The sequence below is a fragment of the Bos javanicus genome, chromosome 19, assembly GCF_032452875.1.
Source record: "Bos javanicus breed banteng chromosome 19, ARS-OSU_banteng_1.0, whole genome shotgun sequence".
In the NCBI taxonomy this organism is placed as follows: Eukaryota; Metazoa; Chordata; class Mammalia; order Artiodactyla; family Bovidae; genus Bos; species Bos javanicus.
Window position 1 is genome coordinate 35,962,860 of NC_083886.1, and position 24,028 is coordinate 35,986,887.

The 24,028-nt window shown below is 54.1% G+C and overlaps 1 protein-coding gene across 20 annotated transcripts in view; it reads left to right on the forward strand.

Annotated features, from left to right (window-relative positions):
• The first annotated feature begins 55 nt into the window (after positions 1–55).
• The window catches only part of TOM1L2 (target of myb1 like 2 membrane trafficking protein), a 71,800-nt gene continuing 47,827 nt past the window's right edge, over positions 56–24,028 (forward strand). For 7 of the 20 annotated variants that reach the window (XM_061391226.1, XM_061391232.1, XM_061391238.1 and 4 more), the window contains exon 1: positions 72–221. In XM_061391226.1, the coding sequence (XP_061247210.1) occupies positions 170–221 (52 nt within the window). In that variant the 5' untranslated portion in view covers positions 72–169. Of the gene's footprint in view, positions 222–24,028 lie in introns of all 20 variants that reach the window. The other 13 variants (XM_061391224.1, XM_061391228.1, XM_061391227.1 and 10 more) reach the window with 5 other exon arrangements.

Sequence of the window (24,028 nt, forward strand, 5' to 3'; positions counted from 1 at the left end):
GGCAAGGCAGTTCTCGCCCAATAGGGACAGGCGGGGCGGGGCCATCGGCGGGCACCGGCGTTCCAGAGGGTGGGGCGGGGGCAAGTGTCAGTCAGGCCGGGAGCGCGGCAGGGGACGCGGAGACCCGGCGGCTGACGCGCGCGGGCCGCTGTCGAGCCGTCCGCCCAAGATGGAGTTCCTCCTGGGGAACCCGTTCAGCACGCCGGTAGGGCAGTGCCTCGGTAAGGCCCCCCATCGCGGCGTCCCGAGGCCTGGGCGGTGCTCCGCGCGTTGCTGCGCGGTGGGGCCCAGCCCCGCGCCCCAGCCCGGCCGCCGCGGTCCCAGCGGGCTCCCTGTCCCGGGCCCGTCGGGCTGAGCCACTCTCAGCGGCGGGGAGCGGGGAGGCCGGCGCGCCCCTGGGAAGGTTGGCGGGGGCGGGGGCGGGGGCGGCCGCGGCCGTGCCGGTTGACGACCGGAGCCAGGGCCAGGTAGCCTTGCCGCCGACTCTCCCCGTGACCTTGTGCGAGTCGCTGCCCTGTCAGGTCTGAAGTTCCGTCTGTCAGAGGCGGCCCTCATGTCTCTGGAGCTACTGTCTGCCTGGTGGCTGTCACTTCCCAGCGTCCTCAAGTCTGCCGACTCCGGCCTTCTGGGGGCAGGTGGAGAGGGGATTACTCGGGTGTGCAAACCCTCTGGGCGCTCCGGGCACCGGGATGACCAGCATCCCGGTGAGGAAGCCCGAGGTGGAGGTGAAGGACCACCAGAGGCCCGCCCGGTGAAATTTCCTGACTGACGAGCAACGTGCCTTTTCACCCAAGGCGGGAGCTCACGCCAGGCGTGATCCGTCAAGAATGTGGATTGGTTTCTTTTAAAACTGGGTTTCTCCTGGTTGGTGGAAAGACTGGTAAAACGCCTTCTATGAGCAGGGACCTTTGGCGTCCTTATGGGCCTGGCTGGATTAGGCTGGAGTGATTTCCCTATTTCCTGCTTTGTAAATTTCCAGCTTACTTTTCAGCCTTTAGTGGGCCTGTGAAATTATTGACGCCTTTCCCGTTGGCTGACTGGCACCTGGGAGCCTGCCTTTGCTCCCTGGTATAGGGTCTCTGATAAGGGGTGATGGACACTGGGCCCTGGAGGGTCTTTTCCCACCTTTTTGGAGGTTTCCACCTCCCTTTCTTCTTCCTCAGGTGCTCTTTCACGGCATCCGTATTCCAGAAACTCATTTCTGGTATTGAATTCCAGGCAGTTGTGGAAGGGAGCCAGTAAACTTGGGGGGATTTTTTTTCCCTTTTCTGTCTCCTTTATAATAGGACGCTCTGTTACTACCTTTGAGACACCAAGGTAGCTGATGAGGGATATAAGTTAAAGGAGATTTTAAAATATACAAACATAGAGGATGTACGGGTGGGTAGCAATGAAAAGAGCATGACACTTCTCTCAGGAGGACCTGGGGTGAATGTCGCTTTGCCCATTTCAGCTGTGGGGCCCTGGAAAACGGTGCAGCCCTCCTGAGCTCCCCCCCTCCTGAGGTGGGGGGCGGGGAGATTGACTCATTTCCACTTTGGAGAGGAGATGGGGGACCGCAGGCCCATCTGTGACCAGGCCCGAAGTCCACCGTCCCTTAGGACACTTGACCATGAAGAGAATGGGGCCCCTTCGTTGCCAGCCAGTGAGCCAGCAGGTGAGGCCTCGGGAATTTCGCAGCTCAGCTCAGATAAGTGATTAGAAGCCAGAATAGGTTCCAACATGTGTTCTGTGCTGTTGGGACAAAGTGTAAAAGTGACCCTCACGACATTTAGTGCTGTTCGTGTTCTTGAGAGGTATATGTGCCAGGGGTTGGTAGAAGGGAGGGAGACGCAGGAGTGAAGCCCCAGCAACAAAGCTGGCTAGTAGGAGCAGCAGGCTTACCTCACACGAAGCAATTTGACCACCGTGACTTTCTCCTGAAGCTGTTCTGCATGGTGAGTTTTATTATCCTTTCACCTTAAGATGAGGAAACTGAGGCTTAGTGGGGCAGAAGCATGGCCTACAGAGCTGTCCCAGCGCTCAAAGGGTTGATGGGGTCACCAGAGGGAACAGAGACTCGGGGGGCAGTGGTGACCAGTGGAAGGCCACCATAGCCAGTGCTGGGTTGCCTTGTGGGAACGGGAGAGCTGTCAGAAGGCTGGCACACTGCGGGGAGCTGGGCCTGGGCTGTTGGTGAGGAAGGGGAAGGAACCTCACTCTCAGAGAAGAGACCCTGTTCCGGGGACGGGTGGAGGAGGTGGGTGGCGGTGTGGCCCCCTCTGTGGTCCCCTGTCCGAGTGGAGTGGAGGTGGCTGCGGGGCACGGGGGCAAGTTGGGTTTGGGCCCAGGATGGAGCCCTGTCCTGGGTGGGTGACATCGAGGCCGCATTCCTTACTGACCTCAACTCTCAGTCTCTCTGGACCTCATTTTCCTCCCTCAACAGCTGCTGGGGCTTGTACCTAACTCACCCCATCTGTCTAATTCAGCAGTCATGTTGAGAGGGTGCTGGGTGCCAGGCCCCAGGATAGAGATGTTAAAACACTGCTCCGAGGGGCCTTCTGTAGCAGTAAGGCACCAGCCCAAGTGTCCTGAGCCGCAGAGTGTTGGGCTCACTGTCTGGGGGTGCGTGGATTGGCCTTTTACCCTGCCTCGGGGCTGGCCTACTGCATGCTTCCCGGGCACTGTTGGGTCAGACACACGGAGAGCTGGCAGCCATACCCCAGCTGACATCTGACGTGGTTTCCGGGGCTTCCCGGTCTCCCTGCTGCTCGTCGTCCTGGGAGGTGGTTCCCGAATAGAGGCCCCGGCTTTGAGCCCGGAGGCGCCGTGGTGTATACGGCTGAGAAATACCCAGGAAGACTGAATGCTTCCTTGCGCTGCCTGATGCTGTCTTCTGAAATGGGTTTCAGAGGGTCCTGTGTTAACAGTTGTTGTGTCCGGGAACCACAAGCCAGGTCCAGGGTACTCGGCAGGTCCACAGCTCTCCTGTGTTGGCTGGAAAATGTTTTCAGATCACCCTTTTCCAGGAGTAAAGTTTGGATTCATTTAGATGCGATCAGTGAGGAGTTAGTTAATCCCGACCCGAGTGTTGGAGGACCAGCTCCCTCCCACTCGCTGCAGGGTCAGTGTCCAGGGCCTGGGTGGTGTGGGGTCTTGACTGCTGCGGGAGCCTCCCCATCTCCTGAGATGGCTGTGAGCTTGACGAGCCAAAGTGTTTGTTCCGAGAGGAGTTAGTTACCCAGTGCGAGGGGGCGGCTTCAGGGTTTTATTTAGTCTTCCCAACCCTGTGAGATAGACAGGATAAGAACGGGAAGGAACTTACAGTTTTAAAGCACCTACTTGGTGTGAATTGCACATGGGATCTCCCTGAATCCTGAGTGTGATGATCATCCCTGTATCGCTTCTAAGAAACTGGAGCTCCCGCAGGTTAAGAGACTTCTGCCAGGTCAAGGCCAGAGTCCGGCGGAGAATCCAGTCCTGCTCTGGGCTTCATTGTGGGCTGGCATGTTGCTTCTTGCCCTGCAGAGCCCACGAGTCAGGGTTGTCAGAATCCCTAGAGAGCTGGTCGAAGCTGGTGGCGGGGTCGGTTGGGGTGGGCTGTCAAGGTCTGAGGATGCTGACACTCTGGGTCCGGAGACCACACTTTGAGAACCGTTGCTTTTGATGAAAAGTTCTGCTCCTGTAATCGCTTCTTAATCTTTCTTCAAACAGTAAGTGTGAGTTTTCTTGTGGACAGACTATAAGGTTGATTATTTAGAATCATCCATGCATTTGGTGGTTCTGTCGCCTCTCAGTATGCACCACGCTAAACACTTGCTGGGATGTTCAGTCTAGTAAGGGAGCTGAGACAGGGACCTAAGTCAGGTAAGATGGCAAGTGTTGGCAGCAGATGGAGAGAGAAACGAACTAAGGAAATGGAGGACAGGAGGGATCATCTCCAGCAGCAGTAGTAATGATTAACGGTTTTGCTGTTTTAGAGATGGGTGCTGGCTTACTGTGTGCCAGAGACCACAATAGGTGCGCTGTATATCTTGTGTTGCTTTGGTTCTTACAACACCGCCGTGAGCGTGCTACTCTTTCCGCTTTGGAGACGGAACCTGACTCTGCAGCTGCTGTCCTAGGGATCGAGATGATGAGAAGGGGCATCCCAGGGGCTGGAGGAACCTGGTGCTCAGGGGGTGGGATTTGGCTCCTATTGAAGAGGAGAAGGAGGCTTGGAGGGTGCTCTAGGCAAAGGCTGGTTGTGCAGGGGTGGGGGTAAGACCAGCCGGGAGAGCAGGGAGAGGCCAGGCAGACGGTGTCAGGCCTGATTGACGAGGCTTCCAGTGTCGGCCGCGTGGTTTAGACCCTTCTGTTGGTGGCACTGAGGAGCCATGGATGGTTTCTAGGGAGGGTAGTGGCCCGGCTGTCATTAACAGAGGCAGGGAGGGTCCCCTTGGCAGCTGCCGAAAGGCCACCTCTGTCTTACTGTGAAAGCCTCCACTGTGCAGAGCGGGGGTCTGACGAGGGAGTCAGCGCACACAGTGCCAGTTCCCCGAGGTCTGGGATAGGGCCCTTCCGGGGAGCCCCCAGAGAGATGAGAGGGCACCTGCTGAGGTGGGTGGGCAGAGCACGGGTGGAAGTCTGGGGTTCTGAGAGCACCCGTCTTTAACTGCTGGGATGGCTGTAAGGGTAACCAGCCTGCTCACGTGCCCCTGCTTTCCACGCTCGGACACTCAGACCCGAGCTGAGAGGCTCCCAGGATTTGGCCAGGTCGCTGCTCTGCTTAGAGGGTGTGATGGGGCTATGAGCAGTTCCCATGGAAATGTGCTTTAAAGACACAGTGTGGACCTCTGCAGAAAGCTTGAAAACATACACTTATTTTCACTTTCATGCACTGGAGAAGGCAATGGCAACTCACTCCATTGTTCTTGCCTGGAGAATCCCAGGGACAGGGGAGCCCGGTGGGCTGCAGTCCATGGGGTCACACAGAGTCGGACACAACTGAAGTGACTTAGCAGCAGCAGCATGGAAAGGGGGGAAAATCACCATAATGTGCTTTCTTACAAACCCTTTGAGAGTCTCATCTCACAGAGTGAATGGAGTAAGTAGAGCGCTGTGTACTTCATAGTCTGTTTTCTCCGGCCTTGGAGAGGCAGTGTTGTGTGAGAGCTTTTAGCCTGTTTCTGTATGACATGCTGTGCTATGCTCAGTCGTTCAGTCGCGTCTGACTCTTGCGACCCCATGGACTGTAGCCCGCCAGGCTCCTCTATCCATAGGATTCTCCAGGCAAGAATACTGGGTTGGGTTGCTATTTCCTCCCCCAGGGGATCTTCCCAACCCAGGGATCGAACCCAGGTCTCCCATATTGCAGGTGAACTCTTTACCATCTGAGCCACCAGGGAAGTCATTTCTGTGTAATATGCCTGCTTTTGGGGCAAGTGGGTATCAGGAAAGGGAGGGGGTAAAAATGCCCAGAGGAGCATCAGTTAAGCATTGTTGCTCTTGACCTAGGAGATATGTTACTCAGAATTTTCAGGTTAACCTACTAGTCTGCAAGGACAGAAAATAGCGTGCTGACCCTGCTCCTTGTGCCCTGAGGAGAGGCCTGTTAAAAACTAGCCTTGGCCTTGGTGCCTATTTCAGTGCTTCCCCAAACCCCCCTGGCCTAGAAGAGTCTCTGATTTCCTCCATTTAGCCCTCAAGCCTCTGGCTGTCAGCACTCACCACCTCCTCCAAGCAGCCTTCCGAGACCACCCTGCCTGTGGTGCCGTGACTCCTCTGAACGCCCGCCTGTGTTGTCTGGCTCATGCACTTGGCCTCGCCCTCCAGGGTTCCTGAAGATTAGCAGAGGGAATGTGAGTGGGTGCCCAGCCCAGTTTGCACGCTGCCGCTTCCTCCTGCCGTGCTGTTTCCTGTTGTTTGCTGCGAGTCCCATCCTGTTTATGGCCTTATCTTCCTCAGAGCAGGATGAATACCTTCTGTTTCCCCATGATCTTCACAGCACGCAGTAGAGTCTGCTCTGTGTGTTATTCACCCCAAAGGGTCCTCTCTCTCAGGCTTGTTTTCAGCATCTATCAAAGCTGAAAATAATGGCCATCATTTTCAGGCCCTGCACGGGAAGGTAGGACGCCCTGCGAAGTGCCATCCACACAGTGTCGCGTGCAACACTTTTTCTCGGGAAACTCCTGTCAGTGCTCTCATGTCCAGCATCTGGAGGCCGAGAGGAGCTGAGGGCCTTGCCCAGGGCGGGCCGGGGCTCCAGAGCTCTGTGCTGCAGCTCTGTGGCCCGTGAGCCTGGCCAGGTCCCTGTAGACGAGAAGGGGCCTCTGCTGACCCGTAGTGTGTTCCCGAGCCTCCTGGGTGCCCTGTGCCTGCCTGTTCTCTTCTGACACGGGCACCTTGTGTTTGGGTCAGAGTCAGTCCTGTCTCAGCTCTGTGTGCGACTGCCCCGCATGTGGATCCACTGACCGGATCCAGGGAAGGGATGTGTGTGACAAGCAGGCTGCCCTACCACTTCTTCTTAGTGAAATATGCCATCACCTTACCGTTCTTACCAGGCATCATTCAGACGCATGCTCCATGATGGCACTCGTGTTTTATTTGTTCTTATTTATTTACTTCTTAGAAGTTGTAGAAAAACACGCACAGCACACATTTACCATTCTGTTTTATGATGTTCAGTGGCATTAAGTACACGCACGCTGTTGTGCAGCTGTCCCCACCATCATCCTCAGAACTTGCTTGTCTTCCCAGACTGCACTCTGTCCCCCCCGCTAACTTGCTGCTCCTCCCCCCATTCTAGCCCCCACCATTCTGCTTTCTCTGTGAACCTGACCACTCCAGGCACCTCCTGTGAAGGAATCCGGCAGGGTCTGTTCTCTTGTGGCTGGCTTGTTCCGTCCGCAGAGTGTCTTCAAGTTTCGCTCGTGTTGGAGGAGCCTGTCTCAGAATCTCCTTCCTTTTAAAGACCAAATACTCCTCCGTTGTGTGCGTAGAACTCATTTTGTGCGTTCACTTGTCCATCAGCGGACACTCAGGTTGCTTCCACTTTTGGGCCGTTGTGAATAGTGCTGCTGCGAATACGGGTGAGCACATGTCCCGTGTTTGTGTCTGTATCCGTGCTTTCAGTCGTTCTGGATACAAACCCGGAGGTGGGATGGCTGTCCGGTGCCCTTCACCGTGGCTGCACCTTTCTTTCCTCCTGCTAGCTATGTGTAGGGTTCCAGTTGCCCCACTGTCTCACCAACAGTTGTCATTTATTTTTTTATAGTAGCCATCCAAGTGGGTGTGAAGTGGTGTCTCACTGCAGTTTTTTGTTTTTATTTATTTTTTTCACTATGCTGGGTGGCATGCAGGATCTCCCCTGTGGCCAGGGATCACACCGGGCCCCTTGCAGTAGGAGCACGGAGTCTAAGCCACTGGACCACCAGGGAAGTCCATCACTGTGGTTTTCAGTTGATATTAAGCACCTTTTCACATGGTGACTGTCCATTTGTAAATCTTTGGAGAAATGTCTATTCGGAACCTTTGCACATTTTTAAAAGCAAGTTACTTCTGTCGCTGAGGAGTTTTAGGAGTTCTCTCCATATTTGGGATAGTAGGCCCTTACTAGATACTAGATTTGCCTTTTTACTCTGGTGTTCAGGTCTCTCGGTGAAGAATGGTGTGTCTGTTTCTCTGTGGCTGCCTGTGCCTTTGGTTTCCTGCCCGTGTTCTCAGAGGGTCTGGCACGTGCCCTGAGGACAGGCAGGGTGATGCTGGTGGGACTGGTCAGCCTGACTCCTTACCAGGTGCTGGTTGAGAGCCCCACAGGTGGCAACCCCGGAGGCGGCACTGTGGCTTACGTGTGATGGAAGAGGCCAAGGCTCGGCAGGCACGTCCTTCCCAGGGGGTCTGTGATGGCCAGTGGCAGAGCAGGGACTTGCGCCCAGTCTGTGAGTCCCTACCCCTAAACCAGGGTTGTCTGTGGAGTCGAGTGAATGTGCTTGCAGCTCAGAGTGTGGAACTGGTCATCTCAAGTTTCGACCCACCTGAACGTCACCTGGTTCCAGGGTGAATCTGGGCAACTTGTCCTCATCCTCCCAGTTTCTGGGGAGTTTGGCAAGAAGCAGTGCTTTCTCACTGCACACCCAAGTCTTCCTGGGGTTCCATCCTCCTCAGATGTGCTTTGGATCCGCAGTGTCGGGAGGAGGAAGAGATGCAGACACACACAAGTTCTCCACGTGGCCAGCTCTCTTTCCAGGCTCACGAGCTGTTGCTTTAATTGGGAATGAAGCACAGGCCTTGTCTTCTGGGAGGCATGTTCAGAATTCTGTCTGGGGTTTTGGTTTAGAGTGGAGAGTAAGGAGGGAGGCTGGTTCCTCGTCTCAGGGGATTGGGCCCCACGCCTCTGGGAGCTGGTACGCACCTGGGCCTGGGGTCGACGCCATGGAGGTCTCTGCTGCTCCCAAGAGAGACATGTGTGAGCTCCAGCTTGAGGCAGGAGATGCAGCCTGGGGAGGGACGAGCCTCCAGAGAGGGAGTTTCCTTCCTGCTAACTCTGGAAACCCTTTAACCAGCAGTTCTGAGGGTCACCGAACTCTGGAAGGCCCTTTGTGGCCTTTGGCCCAAACACCTCACCCTTACAGAGGAGGAAACGGAGGCCCAAAGAGGCGGGTCTGTGCTCTTCTTACACAGACACTTCTGACTCCAGACCTGTGGGTTTTTCCGGACACTGGTCAATTCTGACACCAGCTGGTATCCTCAATCCAGTCCAGTTCAGTGTACTCTGACCTGCCTGCCGTGGTTGTCACAGGCCCCCAGGTAAGGGCTCGGCATCACTGACCACTCCCGCTTAATACCAGCACTTCTGACTAACTGGCTGTAGATGGGGGTTCCTGTGAACCCGTGCCCAGGTTTGAGGATTTGCCAGCATGGCTCACAAGATGCAGGAAACACCTTCCTTTGCTGGCAGTCTCTCTGGCATCCAGCTCCATCATGCAGCTGCCCCAGGCTGGCCACCACTGGGTACTCTCTGCTCTGGAGAGTCCGAGGGTGTCAGGAGCCATGGCCCAGGCACTGGGCCAAAGGTCAAATGCGTGTGTCTCATTGTGTCCCAGGAGAGGCCTTGACCGGTGAGGCCTGGTGCCACTGGGGAAGGGCCTGGTGGCTTCTCCTGACCTTGGGCCCTGCCAGTCACCTGGGTGTTTGTGTCCACAGTGGGGTGAGGGAGGTTGGGAGTTCATCATCCATCACGTCATCAAGGACTCTGACTCATGAAGATGAACTTTCTGGGCCTTTCCTGGTGGTCCAGTGGTTAAGGCTCCTCACTTCCAGCACTACAGGGTGTATGGGTTTGATCCCTGGTCAGGAAGCTAAGATTCTGCATTCTGATCGACGTGGCAAAAAAAAAAGAAGACAACTTTTGCTTTGTTTGAATCATGTTTAGTCTAATCACATGGGATTGGTTAGTTCCAGGTTTGGTTGAAAAAGTTAGTTCATAAACGCCCCTTTACTCTTTTGTTTTACCTGCTTTATCAGGCTCCTGTCCAGAACAGAGACACTGCCCTGAGGTGGGACGCAGGCAGTCCGGGGCTGGCTGGAGTCCTGCACTGATTTGCCATGTGACTCTGGAAAGGCCGTGTCCAGCCCGTTTACTCCTGTAACGAGGGCAAGTTGAACAAGTTCATTTCTACATCTGAAGCTTAAGGCCGGAATCAAAGGAGCTTTTAGTTTTTCTTTAGACTTTAGCTTCCATGATTCACTTTCATGGGCACTGAACAATGCTCTGCGAACTTAAAAAAAAAAAAATTGTGCTGGGACTTCCCCTGGTGGTCCAGTGACTAAGACTCTATGTGCCCAACGCAGAAGTTCAGGTTCTATCCCTGGTCAGGGAGCTGGATCCCACATGCCGCAATGAAGGTTGAAGATCTTGTGTGCCACAACTAAGACCCATCACAGCCAAATAAATAAATAAAATTAAGTAAAAATTTAAAAAATCGGGCAAAAATTATATGACACAAAACTCACCATCTGCATCATTTTTCAGTGAACATCTCAGGGGCATTAAGAACACCCACGTCCAGAACCCTTCTCGCAAAACTGAAACTCTGTCCCTATTAAACAGTAACTCTTATCCCCCCCGCCCCGCTCAAGCCCCTGACACCCACCCTTCTACTTTTTGTCTCTATGAACGTGACGACTCCAGGGACCTCATGTAAGTGCAATCAAACAGTATGTCTTTTTGTGACTGGGAATGGCTCCCCACTCCAGTATTCTTGCTTGGAGAATCCCATGGACAGAGGAGCCTGGCAGTCCATGGGGTCACAAAGGGTGAGACACGATGGAGCGACTGAGTGCACACAACACTCCATTGAATGTGTAGGCCGTGTTGTGTATCCATCCATCCGTTTTTGAACATGGGTTGCCTGCACCTGCTGCTGTGAACGTGGTGTGCAGGTTTCTCTTCGAGACCCTGCTTTCAGTTCTTGGGAGCACATGCCCGGCAGTAGCCTTGCTGTGTAGCGTGGCCATGTGGTAGTTCTGTTTCTGTTTGTTTTTTTAGGAGCCTCCATACTGTTTCCATGGTAGCTGTACCATTTTCTACCCCCACCAGCAGTGCACAAGGGGCTCCGATCTCTGCTCATCCTCGCCTGCATTTGTTATGTCATGGAGTTCTCATGGAGCCATCCTCAAGGGTGTGAGGAGGGTGCACACTTTTGGGGTTTGACTGAGCCCCCAGAGACTCCATGCTGTTCAGAACTCCGTGCAGGACATGTGTCTGGAGGAAGGCGGAGCACCAGGGTTCCAGATGGTGTGTGCACGTCTCACAAAGCCACTCAGGTGCCCCAGTCACTCCCCGGGAACTGTCTTCTGCGTCCGTCCTGGCACAGATCTGAGTGTGGAGGGGGCCTCTGAGCTGAGGGAAGGGGCTTTTCATCCAGGCTCCACTGGGAGCCCTGAGGGCCATGCCATTGCCCTCACCACGCCCGGCCCTCCATCCTGGTCCTGCGGGGCCGGCTCATGGGAGCGTAGCCAGAGAGGGCGTCCAGTCCTACACCTTTCTGGAGGGGAACTGACATCACTGTTGAAGTTTCAGATGCTCTACGACCTGACCTAGGCTTGCCCTCTAGGGACCTGATCCACAGAAATGTCAGGTGGACGTACGTGCGGCCATAGCAGTTTTCTGAGGACAGAACCCCATCTCCCCAAGGAGGACGGTGTGTGCCCCCCAGGGGTGGGCACACAGCCAGGTGCACAAGTGGGTGTAAAGTGAGACCGGGGGTTGGATCCCGTTACACCATGAGCTTCACGGAGCAAGACCCACACTCAGCAGCTGATGGGGCCATGGGGCAGGGGACCTCGCACTTTACATAAGGTGACTTGTGTCCTGTCCGTGTTGTCTGATTTTTAAACAAGGATGCACACATATTATTTCACTTTTTACAGACCTCTTGTCTCACGAGCAGGGCTGTGGATGCAGCTCTGCTGTGGGTAGACCCTCTACCCCACACATGGGGCACCAGGAGGACCCTGCTGCTCCCTCAGAGGAAACCCCTGACTGCCAAGGTGGGGCTGCCAGGGCGTCATGGAGCCCAGACCCCAGAGTCTGCCCCCCTTTGACCTGCCCTGTCCCATCCTCAGGGGCTCTGAGGTGTGTACCATTCACGCCTACTCCCTAAGCTTCTGAAGGTGTGAAACTGAAGACCCCTCAGGATGGTCCCTCATGTGGGCATTTGATGAAGTTCAAGCTGAAAGGCTCCTTCTGCCAACTCCCTTCTCTCTTTCTGGCCAGCTCCTACCTATCCTCCACAGCCAGGCCCCTGGTGCCTCTTGGGAGCCCTCTGACTCCGGAGGATATCTGCTCGTGAAGGCCCAGGATGCTGCTGCCCACCTGCCCAACTGGGGGCTGTGGTTTCTGCTCTCTCAGCCACAAGCCACCCCAAGTCCCCGTGTTTCATTACTGCCCCGGAATCCCTAAGGCCCTGTGGCTCCCTCCCAGAAAGCAGCTCTGTGACAGCACCAACCACGTGGCATCGCTCAGCAAGCAGGAGCCACTGAGAAATGCACACGCTGCCCGGGACCCTTCCTGGAGCTCCGCCCTCCTCCCTGTGCGCGTCCTGCCCTGGATCTCTGTGGTGCTCAGTGGCACGCCCAAAAGCGTGCAGCCTCCTCACACCCTCGAGGACGGCTATTGACAAAACCCCAGGGCAAAACAAGTGCAGGCAAGGGGGTGGAAGAACTGGAGGCTGAATGTTCAAGGTCAAGGTGTCAGCAGGGTTGGTTTCTCTTGAGGCGTCCTCTTGACATGCAGATGGCCGCCTTCTCACTGTGCCCTCTCCTGATCTCGTCTGTGTGCAGGTGTCCCTGCTGTTCCCCTGTGTGTCCAGCTTCCTCTTAGGAGGACACCGGGCAGGTTGCACCAGGGCCTGCTCCCTCAGGGCCTCCTTGTACCTTCTTTGCTTCTGCAAAGAGCCCCCCTCCAGGTGCAGCCACACTCAGTATATGAATTTAGGGGCATACAGTTTACTCCTGACATTTGCACAGTGCTTCGTGGGTGGCTGCTTGCCCTCCTGTTCAGTTTGGGGTTCTGGGCAGTTCTGTTCTTGGGCAGACTGCATGTGGTGCTGGTTGTCCTGTGGCTGGCAAGCTGTGCAGTCTTCCTAACCCCCAGGTCTCTTCTGTTACAATTAAACCAGTACGATAGGCTCACACTTGGAGGACCAGACCGAAGCCTTCAGCTTCTGGACCCCTGGTCCCAACTGAGGGTCAGTAATGCGTTGTTACTCAACTTTACCAAGTTAGCAAAGGATTACACTTTAAATATGTAGGAGTTCAGATGGGAAGGGAGACTAGCAAAGCCCTAATGAAAACTGAGTTAGGTGGGGACTTTCCTGGTGGTCCAATGGCCAAGACTGCACTCCCACTGCAGGGGACCCAGGTTTGATCCCTGGTTGGGGAACTAGATCCCACAGGCTGCACCAGGAGTTCGCCACAATAAGGATCAAAGATCCTGCATGTCACAACTAAGACCCAGGGTGGCCAAATAAATAATAAAAATAAAATTTTAAAAATATTTAAAAAACTTGAGTTAGGTGAAGACATAATGCTGTGACAGACAAGCCAGACACCGAAGGCCACGTGTGGTGTGGTTCCACTTCCATGCGTGTCCAGGATAGACCACGTGTGCAGAAAGGGCAGGTTAGTGGGTGTGGGGGCTGGGGGCCAGGGGTCCTTTTGGGGTGGAGGAAGTATCCTGGAGTTTGGTGGTGGTGGCTACAGTGGTCTGGGAATGTACTGAAGTCCTCTGAACTGTGTACTTCCAAAGAGTGAAATTTATGGCACCTGAGTTCTGTCTCCATAAAACCATTATAAAAACATTGAACTGGGGTGGTGCCGTGCTAATGTGAGTGGCTTTCCTTCTCTCCTCTGTCCTCAGGGATCTCTGTAATTACTTTTTTTTTTCAAGTGGAAAAACCCAGAGTCATGCAGATTACTTGGAATCTAGTTTTGTGCGGTGCTGAGTCATAGCCAAGCAAAGAAAATCTCCCTGGAATATTAAGGGGTCACTTTCGCTCCTAAAATATCAACATTGACTAAGATTTGCAGGCTAAAAATAGAGAGGAAACTGGGTGTATATGTGCTGCAGCTTGACAATGAACTTGTCCCACTGTGACGTGGGCTGTCTCCTGGTCCCACCTCCACACAGATCCGTGGTTTGCAGCAGGATTAGCTTGTTGTAGTCTGATGGAGTCCAGCTGGTGCTGGGCATCAGAATCCACATTTGTTTCTGTGTGTGTGTGTGTGTGTGTGTGTGTGTGTGTGCATGCGTATGCGTATGTCCTTTCAGAGAGCTGTTCATTCCCAGCTTGAAGCTGTTTTCAATCCCAGGCCCAGAGATTTCTGAGCCATATATATTTTTAATATATGTTAAATAATTCATCAAGGAACGTGTGTGTGCTGAAACGTCGGCGGCCACCTCACTTCCCATTTGACTCTTCTACCCAATTTTTAACCGTGTTCCTGCTGTAGGCCCCATTTCTTGGCTAATGACATAAAATCATCTTCAAAAGGAAAGCCAAAGACTCTTACGTTACCTTTTTCTGCCTTAAACCCACCCTTTGGTATTTGCAAAGGTCAGATGAGCTGTTCTGGCGGCCGCGGCCCTGATGGACGGGGAAGCGTACATTCCCATTGGCCCCTGAGGATGAAGGATGACTGCGACGGCCACAGCATCTGCTGTAATGTCAGGAGCGGGCGCTGGGACGCAGGGGCAGCAGGCACATGAAAAATGCAGGAGGCGGGAAGTGCCTCTGCCTCACAGCCACGGGGACATCTCCGAGAGCATTTGTTCTCCTCCGTTAAGCCTTGTCACCCGGCATCTAGTACAGGGGCTGGGGGCAGGGGCACCAGTGCCATGTCCTGTGGGGCCTTGCCCTGCCCTTGCACCGGCTTGTTTTTGTTCAGTCTTTGCCCCTCGTGGGGGTCGTCGGCTTTATTCTCAGTTAAATAAAGAGCATCCTTTGGTGCCTGGTGTGGGAGAAGCAGGTGCTGTGCGCTGGGCGTGTCTCTGTCCCCACTCAGAGCAGATGGCCTGCGTCAGTTCGTTTCGTGACCTTTCTTTGCTGCTAAGACACCAAATCTCTGATCCCACGGATCATAAATATTCTTTAGGTTTGCAGGCACGGAGGTAATGGGAGCTGCAAGCTGTCGCTATCATTTTCCATTTGTTGGAACCCTTAGGAAGGAAACCATTACAGCAGTTGAGGTGCTGTGCATGCCTGCTGCGGCCCCGGGCTTTACGGACATGTGAAGGGCACTGCAGCCTGGCAGCCTCAGCCACGGTCAGGGAGCCTTCTGCTCCATGTCCCGCCGTCCTCACCTTTCTGCTCGCCAGGGAGCCCCTCCCAGCAGCCGGGCACCGTGACTCAGCCCCACTGCCCGCTCCCACTGCCTCCCCAGGGGCTGCATTCTTAAAGTCACTAAAGGTCATGATGGTCACCTGGTCTCCATTGCTCATTGTTCTGATGGGGGCCTCGCCCTGCCCCGGCCGGAAACAAGAGCAGCGCAGGCTGTGTGGGGCCCAGTGAGGAGGTGCTGGACCCCTCAGAGGTTTACAGGGAGGAGGCGGGCTGGGCGAGGACACAGTTCTGGGAGTCTTGGGGGGACCTGGAGCGGAGGGCAGCGAGGACAGTCACCCTGAGAGTCAGGCTTGAACCTTGTCTGGAGTCAAGGGGGAAGCTTGGCAAATGAACTTATGTACAAAGCAGAAGCAGAGTCACAGATGTAGAAAGCAAACTTATGGTTACCAGGGGTAAGGTGGGAGAGGGATAAACTGGGAGATTTGGACTGACATAAACACCCTACTATATACAAACTAGGTAACTGCCAAGGACCTACTGGACAGCACAGGGAACTCTACTCAATGCTCTGTAGTGACCTATATGGGAAAAGAAGCTAAAAAAGAGCAGGTATATGCGTGTGTATAACTCATTCATTTTGCAGTACACCTGAAACTAACACAACATTGTAAATCCAATAAAATTTTTTAAAAGGTTGGGGAAGCTTGGGAGGTCTTAAATGTGTGTGTGTGGGTGGTGCTTATGCATCTCAGGGGAGGAGCATGTGGGGGGCCTGCCAGAGAGGGGCAGCAGCATCCCATCCTGAGGGGCCGAGGGGGCCCTCCGCCCCGCTCCAGCTCTCACCACCCCACCCCGTTCCTTCATCCTCCCCTCTGCCCAGAGCCTCTGCACCCCACCCAGTCTGCTCCCCTTCTGACACCTCCTGGGACCCTGGGGCAGGGGCTCACCCTTCCCCCGCCCCCACAGCAGGCTGCGCTGCCTGGCACCACAGGGCCCTCAGTGGAGACCACCTTGCTCCAGACGTTATGCGGGTCCCCTGGGGGCTGGGCCCTGTGTGGAGCAGGAGAGGGACCGGTCTTCAGAGCCATCATCCAGCAGATCCCAGGTGACGCACTTTGAGACCCTCCTCCACCTAACACATTCTCCAGGAGAGGAGGCGGTGTTTTTAGTTTTCTCTGTGGAGAATTTCAAACATAAATGGGGGAACCAGTGTAATGAGCTTTTACACTCCATGACTGGGCTTCAGCAGTTCTCAGCAGCTGGCCGCTCCCACACTGTCTCTTGGATGCTTCCCACCTCAGGGTTTGGAATCTGGTTCCACGCCTCACGTGACTGTGACGTGCGTGTCTCTGAAGGTCAGGGCTTCCGGTTGGGCTCCATGAGCCCCAGCCCTCTTGCCTGTCCAGTGGGCAAGAATGCTCTCTGCCCAGGGCTGCTGCGAGCAGGCCTCTTAGAGAGGCCTTTACCAGAACCTCATAGCTCCCTCTCCTCTGCAACCTGCCGTACACCCAGCACCGAGGTAGCTCTGACCACACGGCCTGGGGCAGGTGAGTCCAGGGCCCTCTCAGCCGGACACTCAGCACCATCCTTGAGGCTGGGACTTGGGGCCCTCAACTTTAAAAAGAGGTTTAAATTTTAAATCTTTTCCTATCTCAGAAAAAAATAAAACCAGGGGCAGGGACTTCTCTGGTGGTCTAATGGTTATGACTCTGAGCTCTCAAAGCAGGAGGCCTAGGTTCCATCCCTGGTCAGGGAACTAGATCCCACATGGGCCACAACTAGAACCCAGCACAACCAATACATAAGTATTTTTTAAAATAATAGCAGAAATAGAAACGGGGGAAGATCTCCTTCATAGGCTGGTTTTAAGATTTAGATGAGACAATGTGTGTCTGTATGTAAGTCATTCAGCACTCGGTAGCTTTCATCATGAACATCCTTTCAATAATACATCCTGCAGGATATTAGCTACTATCCCCATTTTACAAATCAAATGACAGAGGTTTAAAGCCAAGGTTAGGTAGCATGCCTGAGCTCCTGGGGCAAATGAATTACAGAGCCAGGGGTCTGAGCCCAGGTGTGACTGCCCCCCGGCCCCTACCTTCATGATGGCTAATCATTGAACTGAGCTTTGCGACCTTGAGAAGAGAAAGGGCCAGTTATGGGTCAGCAGACTAAGTTCATGTGGTCCTGCCTCTGTCTGGCGTTCCAGCCAGTGCTGATTCCTGGAAGCTGACGGCCACATACGGGGTCTCTGCAGACCCCTGCCTGCATCCCCCACCTCCTTCCCACTCCTCCTGTGGGTAGTGCTACTCAGCCCTGCAGTGGAGAGAAACTGGGCAGGCAGATCAAACACGGGTGCAGCAGCCCTTCCCTGCTCAGTCTTAGTGGGAAGAGGCAAGCTCTGAGGTTCAGGAGGGTCAGTGGTCACCTGTGGAGGCTTGTTCTTCAGTCAGGATAGTGAGGGGTGGACGTTCCAACTGTAAAGTTGCTGGGAATGGAACGTGTGAGGTTGATGTTGCCGAACTGGACAAAAGACCCAGGCTCGTCCAGTCTCACTGCTCCCTGGTGCCTTGGTCTGGACCCGCAAACACCCAAGATCAGGCAAGGAGTGCTGTGGGCAGGGGACCCACTGACCCGGAACCCTCTTCTGGAAGGTCTGGCTTAATGGGAGCCAGCATTGCCAGACCAGGACCCAGCTTCCCATCTGGCTCTGTGCACCTGTTCAGAGAGGTTCTCCATTATCAAACGAGGAAGCTGAGCAGATAAGCCAGTTGCCTGTGGCCCTTGGAGGACAAGGCAGGGACTTGAAGGGCACGTTTAGGCCACGTCCAGTCCTCTTCCTGCACGTCCACCAAGGCCTCTGGACCTCCGTCACTGAGCAGCAGGATCGCCAGGGCTGGGGGTTCCTCCCCGGGTGCTCGGCCACCCCGGGGGAATAGGCAAGGATGGCTTTTCCCTAGAGAAGTGTTCCCTTCTTTGGGGGTATGTGTCCTGGTGTGTCACGTCTGGATAGCCACCTTCACCAGTGTAGTTTCCCCAAACCAAGCCCCAGAACAGGTTTTAGGGGAAGGTAGAGAGCCCGAGTGGTTATAGACCTTACAGGTAAGACTCAAAAGCCCTGTGGAGAAGCCCCCGCTTTGGATAGGAAAGCAAAACCGATCACCTCGTTGCTGCAATGACAGCCTGGCTCTCTTGGGACCCAGCCAGAAAAACAATTTGTTAGAATGACCCCCCCCCACGTAACCAGCTAAAGCTTTGGGCTGAAATCCAGAATGCTTATTATGGGAAAGTGGGGTTAAAATTGTTCCTCTGAAACTCTGTGGTTGTTTATTTGAATTAGCGAGGTCGCCCCAGTGACAGCTGTGGAGGCCAGTCTTTAATTAGGAGAAGAATTTGCCCTGAACGTCATCAGAGTGGCATTTCTGAGGCCTCGGGTGTTTTTCTTCCTGGCTTCTTCCAGCCTCGTCTCAGTCCCGGGCTCCATCCAGGGTTAAGAGCTAGCTTCTTCCCAGATGACCATTTCGCATGCTTCTAGCAGCCCCATCCCCCACCCTCGAGAGCTGGGGGCTGCTTCTGGAGCCTGGGCTCCAGATGAGGCCGTGAGTGTTTGTCGTGTGAAGTTGGGCACAGCTGGTCTTGAGCGCCGTTGCTGCAGGCCACATGCTACTCTGAAGTGTTCTATATCTGTAAGCACATTTCCATCTCGTCTTTATAACCAGCAGGTGAGGCGGAGTCCTTAACGTCCCGCTTCACAGGTGAGGAGGCTGTGGGGCTGGGATCACACGGCTGGTTAGTGAGGCGCCCACTGCAGAGGCTGGCACAAGGCAGGCACTCAGTGGATGTTTATCGAGTCTGAGTCTCTCTCGCACTGAAACGTCCGTTACATTTACCATCTTCTGCCCTCTAGTTTTTCTTTTTTTGGCCACACTGTACAGCTTGCAAAATCTTAAGTTCCCCAACCAGGAATTGAACCCGTGCCCCCTACAGTGGAGGCCCAGAGTCCTAAGCACTGGACTGCTAGAGAATTGCCCCTGCCCTCTAGTTTTTACTTTGACTTTTCTCTGATAACATTGAATATGTCAATCTTTTCTTCAAACCTGGGTTTACTTTTTAAACTTTGAGTTACGGAGAGTTTTAAACATTTTTAAAGAGAGAGAGAATAGTATAATGAAACTCTGTTCAGTCCTTTATGTAACTTCAGCAGTCATCAACTCATGGCCTGTTTTGTCAACATGCCCATCTTCTCACTTTCCTGGCCTGTATTATTTTGAAGTAAATCCCCCAAATCATATTATTTCAGCCATATATTTCAATGTGTGTCTCTAAAAGAAAACGAACTCTTAAAAACAACCATAATACCATTGTTGCACTTCAGGAATTAATAATAATTCCCCAGTATTGCTTATTCAGTCAGCATTCATGTTTTTGTGCTGTGCTTAGTTGTGTCTGACTTTGCAAGCCCGTGGACTGTAGCCCACCAGGCTCCCCTCTCCATGGGGGTTCTCCAGGCAAGAATTCTGGGGTGGGTTGCCATGCCTTCCTCTGGGGGATCTTCCCAACCCAGGGATTGAACCCAGGTCTCCTGCATTATAGGCGGACTCTTTACTGTCTGAGCCACCGGGGAAGTCATGTCTTTAGTTGTCTCCTGATGTGTCACGCGTTGTGTTAAAGTCTGTTTGAACAGGCTCTGATAAGCTCCGCATTGCAGGTGGCTGGTGTGTCTCTTCTGTCTCTTAGTCTGTAGGCTTGTCCTCCCTGTTTATTTCACTGTAGTTTGTATGTCGAAAAAACCGGGTCACTGGCCCTATTGAGTTTCCCACAGCCTGGATTGTGCTGATTGCATCTCGTGGTGTTGTCTAATGTGGCCACGTGTTCCCATGTTTCCTGTAAACCTCCGTCTGACCAAGTTCAGGTTGAATTTCCCAAGGAGGCAGGGGCCTCTGCTGTCTCTCTGTGATGTTCACGACCACTACTGATCAGGGCCTGTATCCCCTGCTTCTTTACGGGTTGTAGATGGTTTCCAAACTGGGTTCTAGTCCCTCAAGGGCCTGTCCCAGGGCGGGGCACACAGAAGGCTTTGTAAATCTTGGTGCCAGTCTGTGTCCCTCCGGCCTCTCCTTGACGTCCTTGCTCACTGGCTGGTCTCCTGGGGAGAAGGGTGACATGGTCCCTTTGACTTGGAGACCCTGGTCTGGGCTCAGCCCTTGTGTGCTTTCCTCAGCCCCCTGCATGGGAGGGCGCTAGGCGGCAGGCAGGAAGAGCACGGGGGTGGCCAGGTGGCCCCGGGTGAGGGCTCCAGCTCCTCAGCTCTGAGAGCCCACTGCGGGCAGTGTGTGGGAGGAAAGGCTGGCTTCACTCTGCAGCCCGGAAGAGGTCAGACCAGCTGGAAGAGCCGCGATTATGGGGGAAAACAAGTCCTTCAGAGGAAGTCTTCCTGTCAGGGTCCTTCACAGCATCGCTGTCACCCCACCCTGGGAGCGGCATTGTGCCACCTGCTCTTGGGCCCAGAGGCCAGAGCTGATCCCTGCTGCCCTGGGCGTGCAGACGGGGGTTCAGGGGACCTCCTCTGGGGTCCTGGCCAGGCATTAAATGATGACGCCATGCTCCAGCATGTGGCTGTATTGTGATTTAGTGTACCTTAGTGCTGGGCATTCAGGTTGTTGCCTTTGTTTTTTTCCTGGCTGTAACAATTAATGCAGCAACAAACCCTGGGAGAGCTTCAGTCTTTGTCTGCATTTCCGGTTATGATAGGGAACCCCTGTTCCCTGGAATCACCCTGTGAGACAGGTGGCTTCTTTCTGAGGGTCTCGCTCCCTGAAAGCTTCACTGCCTTTTCTTTTCTCAGCATTTTGGGGACCTAGTGTGGGTTCAGGTGTGCATGGGGCTGGGAAGGCTTCCTGGGAGAGGGCTTGCAAGGCACACTCTTGATAGTGACCGAGGGTGGAGGCATTTGGAGGGGGTGGGGGAGACCAGAGCTGTCGCTCGATGTGGACCTGGGGGAGCTGAGGCCAGAGGAGGTGGGTGAAGGGATGGGATGGGACAGGGCAGGGGTGAAGGGAGCAACCAAGGCCTGGGGACAGAGCCTAGACTTTGCCGAAATGAAAGGGGAAACCAGGGAGCGGCTCCAAGCAGGCAGTGACTGAGGAGCCTGTGTGCTGGGTCACCTGGCCACTGGGCGGAGGGTGGACAGGACAGAGCCAGTTAAGCCCCTGATGCGTGAGGGTTCCTCACAGACTTGGCCAAGTTGGCAGGAGATAGTGCCTTTCACTTAAATTCACATTTCTTTAATTCCTGCTGAGGTTGGATATTTTTATATTGATTCTTCCAACTGTGTTTGATCATTTTGTGACTTGACTCAGTGGGTCCCAAAGGCCTGTCACTGCGGACATTGCGGGTGGCGAGGCCAGACTCATGGCTCAGCCTTGCATAGGAGCCCTGAGAGACCCAGTGATGAGGTGGGGCCCAGGCTACTTGAGCTGCCCTGTAACCAGGGCACACAGGGTCTGCTGACTGGGAGAGCAGGATGAGTGGCCATGGAGGTCGCTTCTCTGCTGTCACATTTGAGGAAGGGGTTCAGGATGCAGCAGACTCAGCTGGGTCAGGGGTCCCCAGTGGCTGGGGGCAGCTTTGTTGAGGAAAAGCCCGTCCAGGCTGGTCTTGCCTGCAGGCCATGCGTGCTGGCTGGAGCAGAGAAGCTGAGTGAGAACAGGCCTTGGGGACAAGGTTTCTTCTCAGCCCTGCTCACAGTCCGCCTGCCTCTGCAGGTGAGCAGTGTCCAGCCCATAGACCTCGTCTATAAATGGGTTTATTGCAGGCTTTTCTGATGCCCCGGAAGCCTCCTGAGGAAATGGGGGCTGCTGGTCAAGAACATACCCTTCTTGGAAAACGCTACCTCCTAGCTGGCTGCCTCTGGGCACAGGGTCCCCTGCACTGCATGCCCCCTTGAAGGAGCTGGCTGTCCATGTGCAGCTGGGTTGCTGAGTTGGGGTACAGACAGCGTGATGGCCAAGTAATGACCCGTACTGTCTTTGCAGCTTCTGGATGGGAACCACGGGGGCCTTGAGCCCTTTCCCTGTGAAATCTGAACAGTGTCAGGGTATTGCAAGGCCACCATCATGGCCGGGCCCTGTCTAGGTTGTGCCTTCGTTGAGGCTGGAGTCCCTCCTCCTTACATTTAATTTTACATGAGAACAGAACTGGGTGAGCTGACCCACCAGTGCTCAGCCGCTCAGTTGTGTCAGACTCCTTGCAGCTCCATGGACCGTAGCCCACCAGGTCCTCTGTCCGTGGGATTTCCCAGGCAAGAATACTGGAGTGGGTTTCCATTTCCTACTTCAGGGGATCTTCCTGACCCAGGGACCAAAGCCCAGTCTCTTGTGTCTGCTACATTGGCAGATGGGTTCTTTACCACTGAGCTACCTGGGAAGCCTGATCCACCAGAGCCCTCCCCAAACTGTTCCTGATTCCTGATGATTCCTGATGACCTAAACCTGGTTACAATGGAAGTGCACGTTTTTATAGAAAAATTCTTCCCTGAGAAACAAAGCAGGGGCTTCCCTGGTGGCTCAGTGGTGAAGAAGACGCCTGCCAGTGCAGAAGACACAGTTCAATCCCTGACCCAGGAAGATCCCACAAGGTGCAGAGTGCCTGGGCCTGTGCTCCCTAGAGCCCGTGCTCCACAAAAGAGAAGCCTGTGCACTGCAGCTAGGGAGTAGCCCTGGATCACCACAACTAGAGGAGAGCCCACACAGCAACAAAGACCCAGCACAGCCAAAAACCAATAATTTTTTTTTTTAATATCAAAGCAGTCTTGGACATGGCTGCTCTCACCCTGTGGTGTCCGCCTGGTTACAGCCTGGGCTGACACTCCAGGCCTTTCTCCTTCCATGGGTGCACAGTGGTTAACATAAAACTGTATGTACAATTTTTACCTTGACCTTCTTCCACTGGGCACGGTCAACCACTTGCCCAGCAGCCACGTGGGTCCAGGAGTGCAGGCAGGCCTCCCCAGGCCTCAGTCCCCTCAGGGGACACTCTGTCATCTCAGGGCCTCATGGCTTCAGCCAGGTTTGGAGCCCCTGTCACATTCTTCAGATGCTTCAGATTACTGAACCTGAGATGTGGCTGCAGTGGAGGAGAGCAGGCTTCCTGGCTGACCTGCAGGTGAGGGGAGAGGTGAGAGGATGCGGTCCCCAGGCCCCTGGGACACTTGGCCACCCAGCTCCGAGCTGGCGAGAGCTTCGTGAGCGTGGCGGCCGTGTTCAGACCCCAGGGGACTTGGCAAAAAAACACCCATGAGGCCGGGATGGACGAGGCCTGGGGAGGAGGGTCAGAGGATGCGGCCATCACTGTGGCTGTGCTGGACACTCCTCGTTTCCCCGTGACTGGGGAGGGGCTCTAGGCCCGGCTGGAACATTTTCTTACCTGGTTTCCCTTATGGCTACGCATGGCATAGGGCACAATTCTGGCCTCTGAGAGGAACAGCACCTCTTCAGCAGTAAATGGCAAAGCCCTCTGGCCCTTGTGCCTTCGTCCTGCCTGTTTCGAGGACTCTGTCTGCTAGGGCTTTTGCTGCCTCATGGATTCAGGGACGGAAGCCACCAGTCAGCACTGGTGGAGCAGGAAGACAAACGGATCCCATCCTGCCTGGGGGCCTGGTGGGGCTGCTCCTGCCTGCACTGCCTGCTTCCAGGGTTCTTACTCCATGAGAAAAGTAACCCCCATCTGCTTAAGCAACTGTTAAGTTTTTTTTTAATTGCTTGCAGCTGAATGCAATCATAACTGATAAGGTAATGTTTTAATATTTTACAAGGGGGAAATGTATTTACATATTGTGTAATTAAAAATGAAAAATAATTTAAATCCCCACAGATTTCCGGGCCCACATCAGACTCACTGAAACAGAATCTTCAGGGACGGGACTCACATATCTGTATTTTTAACAAACTCCCCAAATGATCTGATGTACAGTAAATCATTTCCATATCCATTAATATTGTCCCCATTTTATATAGGACAACACTGAGGAAGGAGGTTAAAAAACATCCCAGTGGTAGGGACAGAATGAAGGGACAAAATAGGTGATTAAGTAGTTAATCCTCCTAGGGGATTGTAAATAGAAAAATATGGGAGACCCTTGTAAGTTAATGATGACTCAAGAAAGCAGGTTTGCTTAGCAACAAAACAATAGAACAGAAGCAGGAGACATGCCCCCAACAACA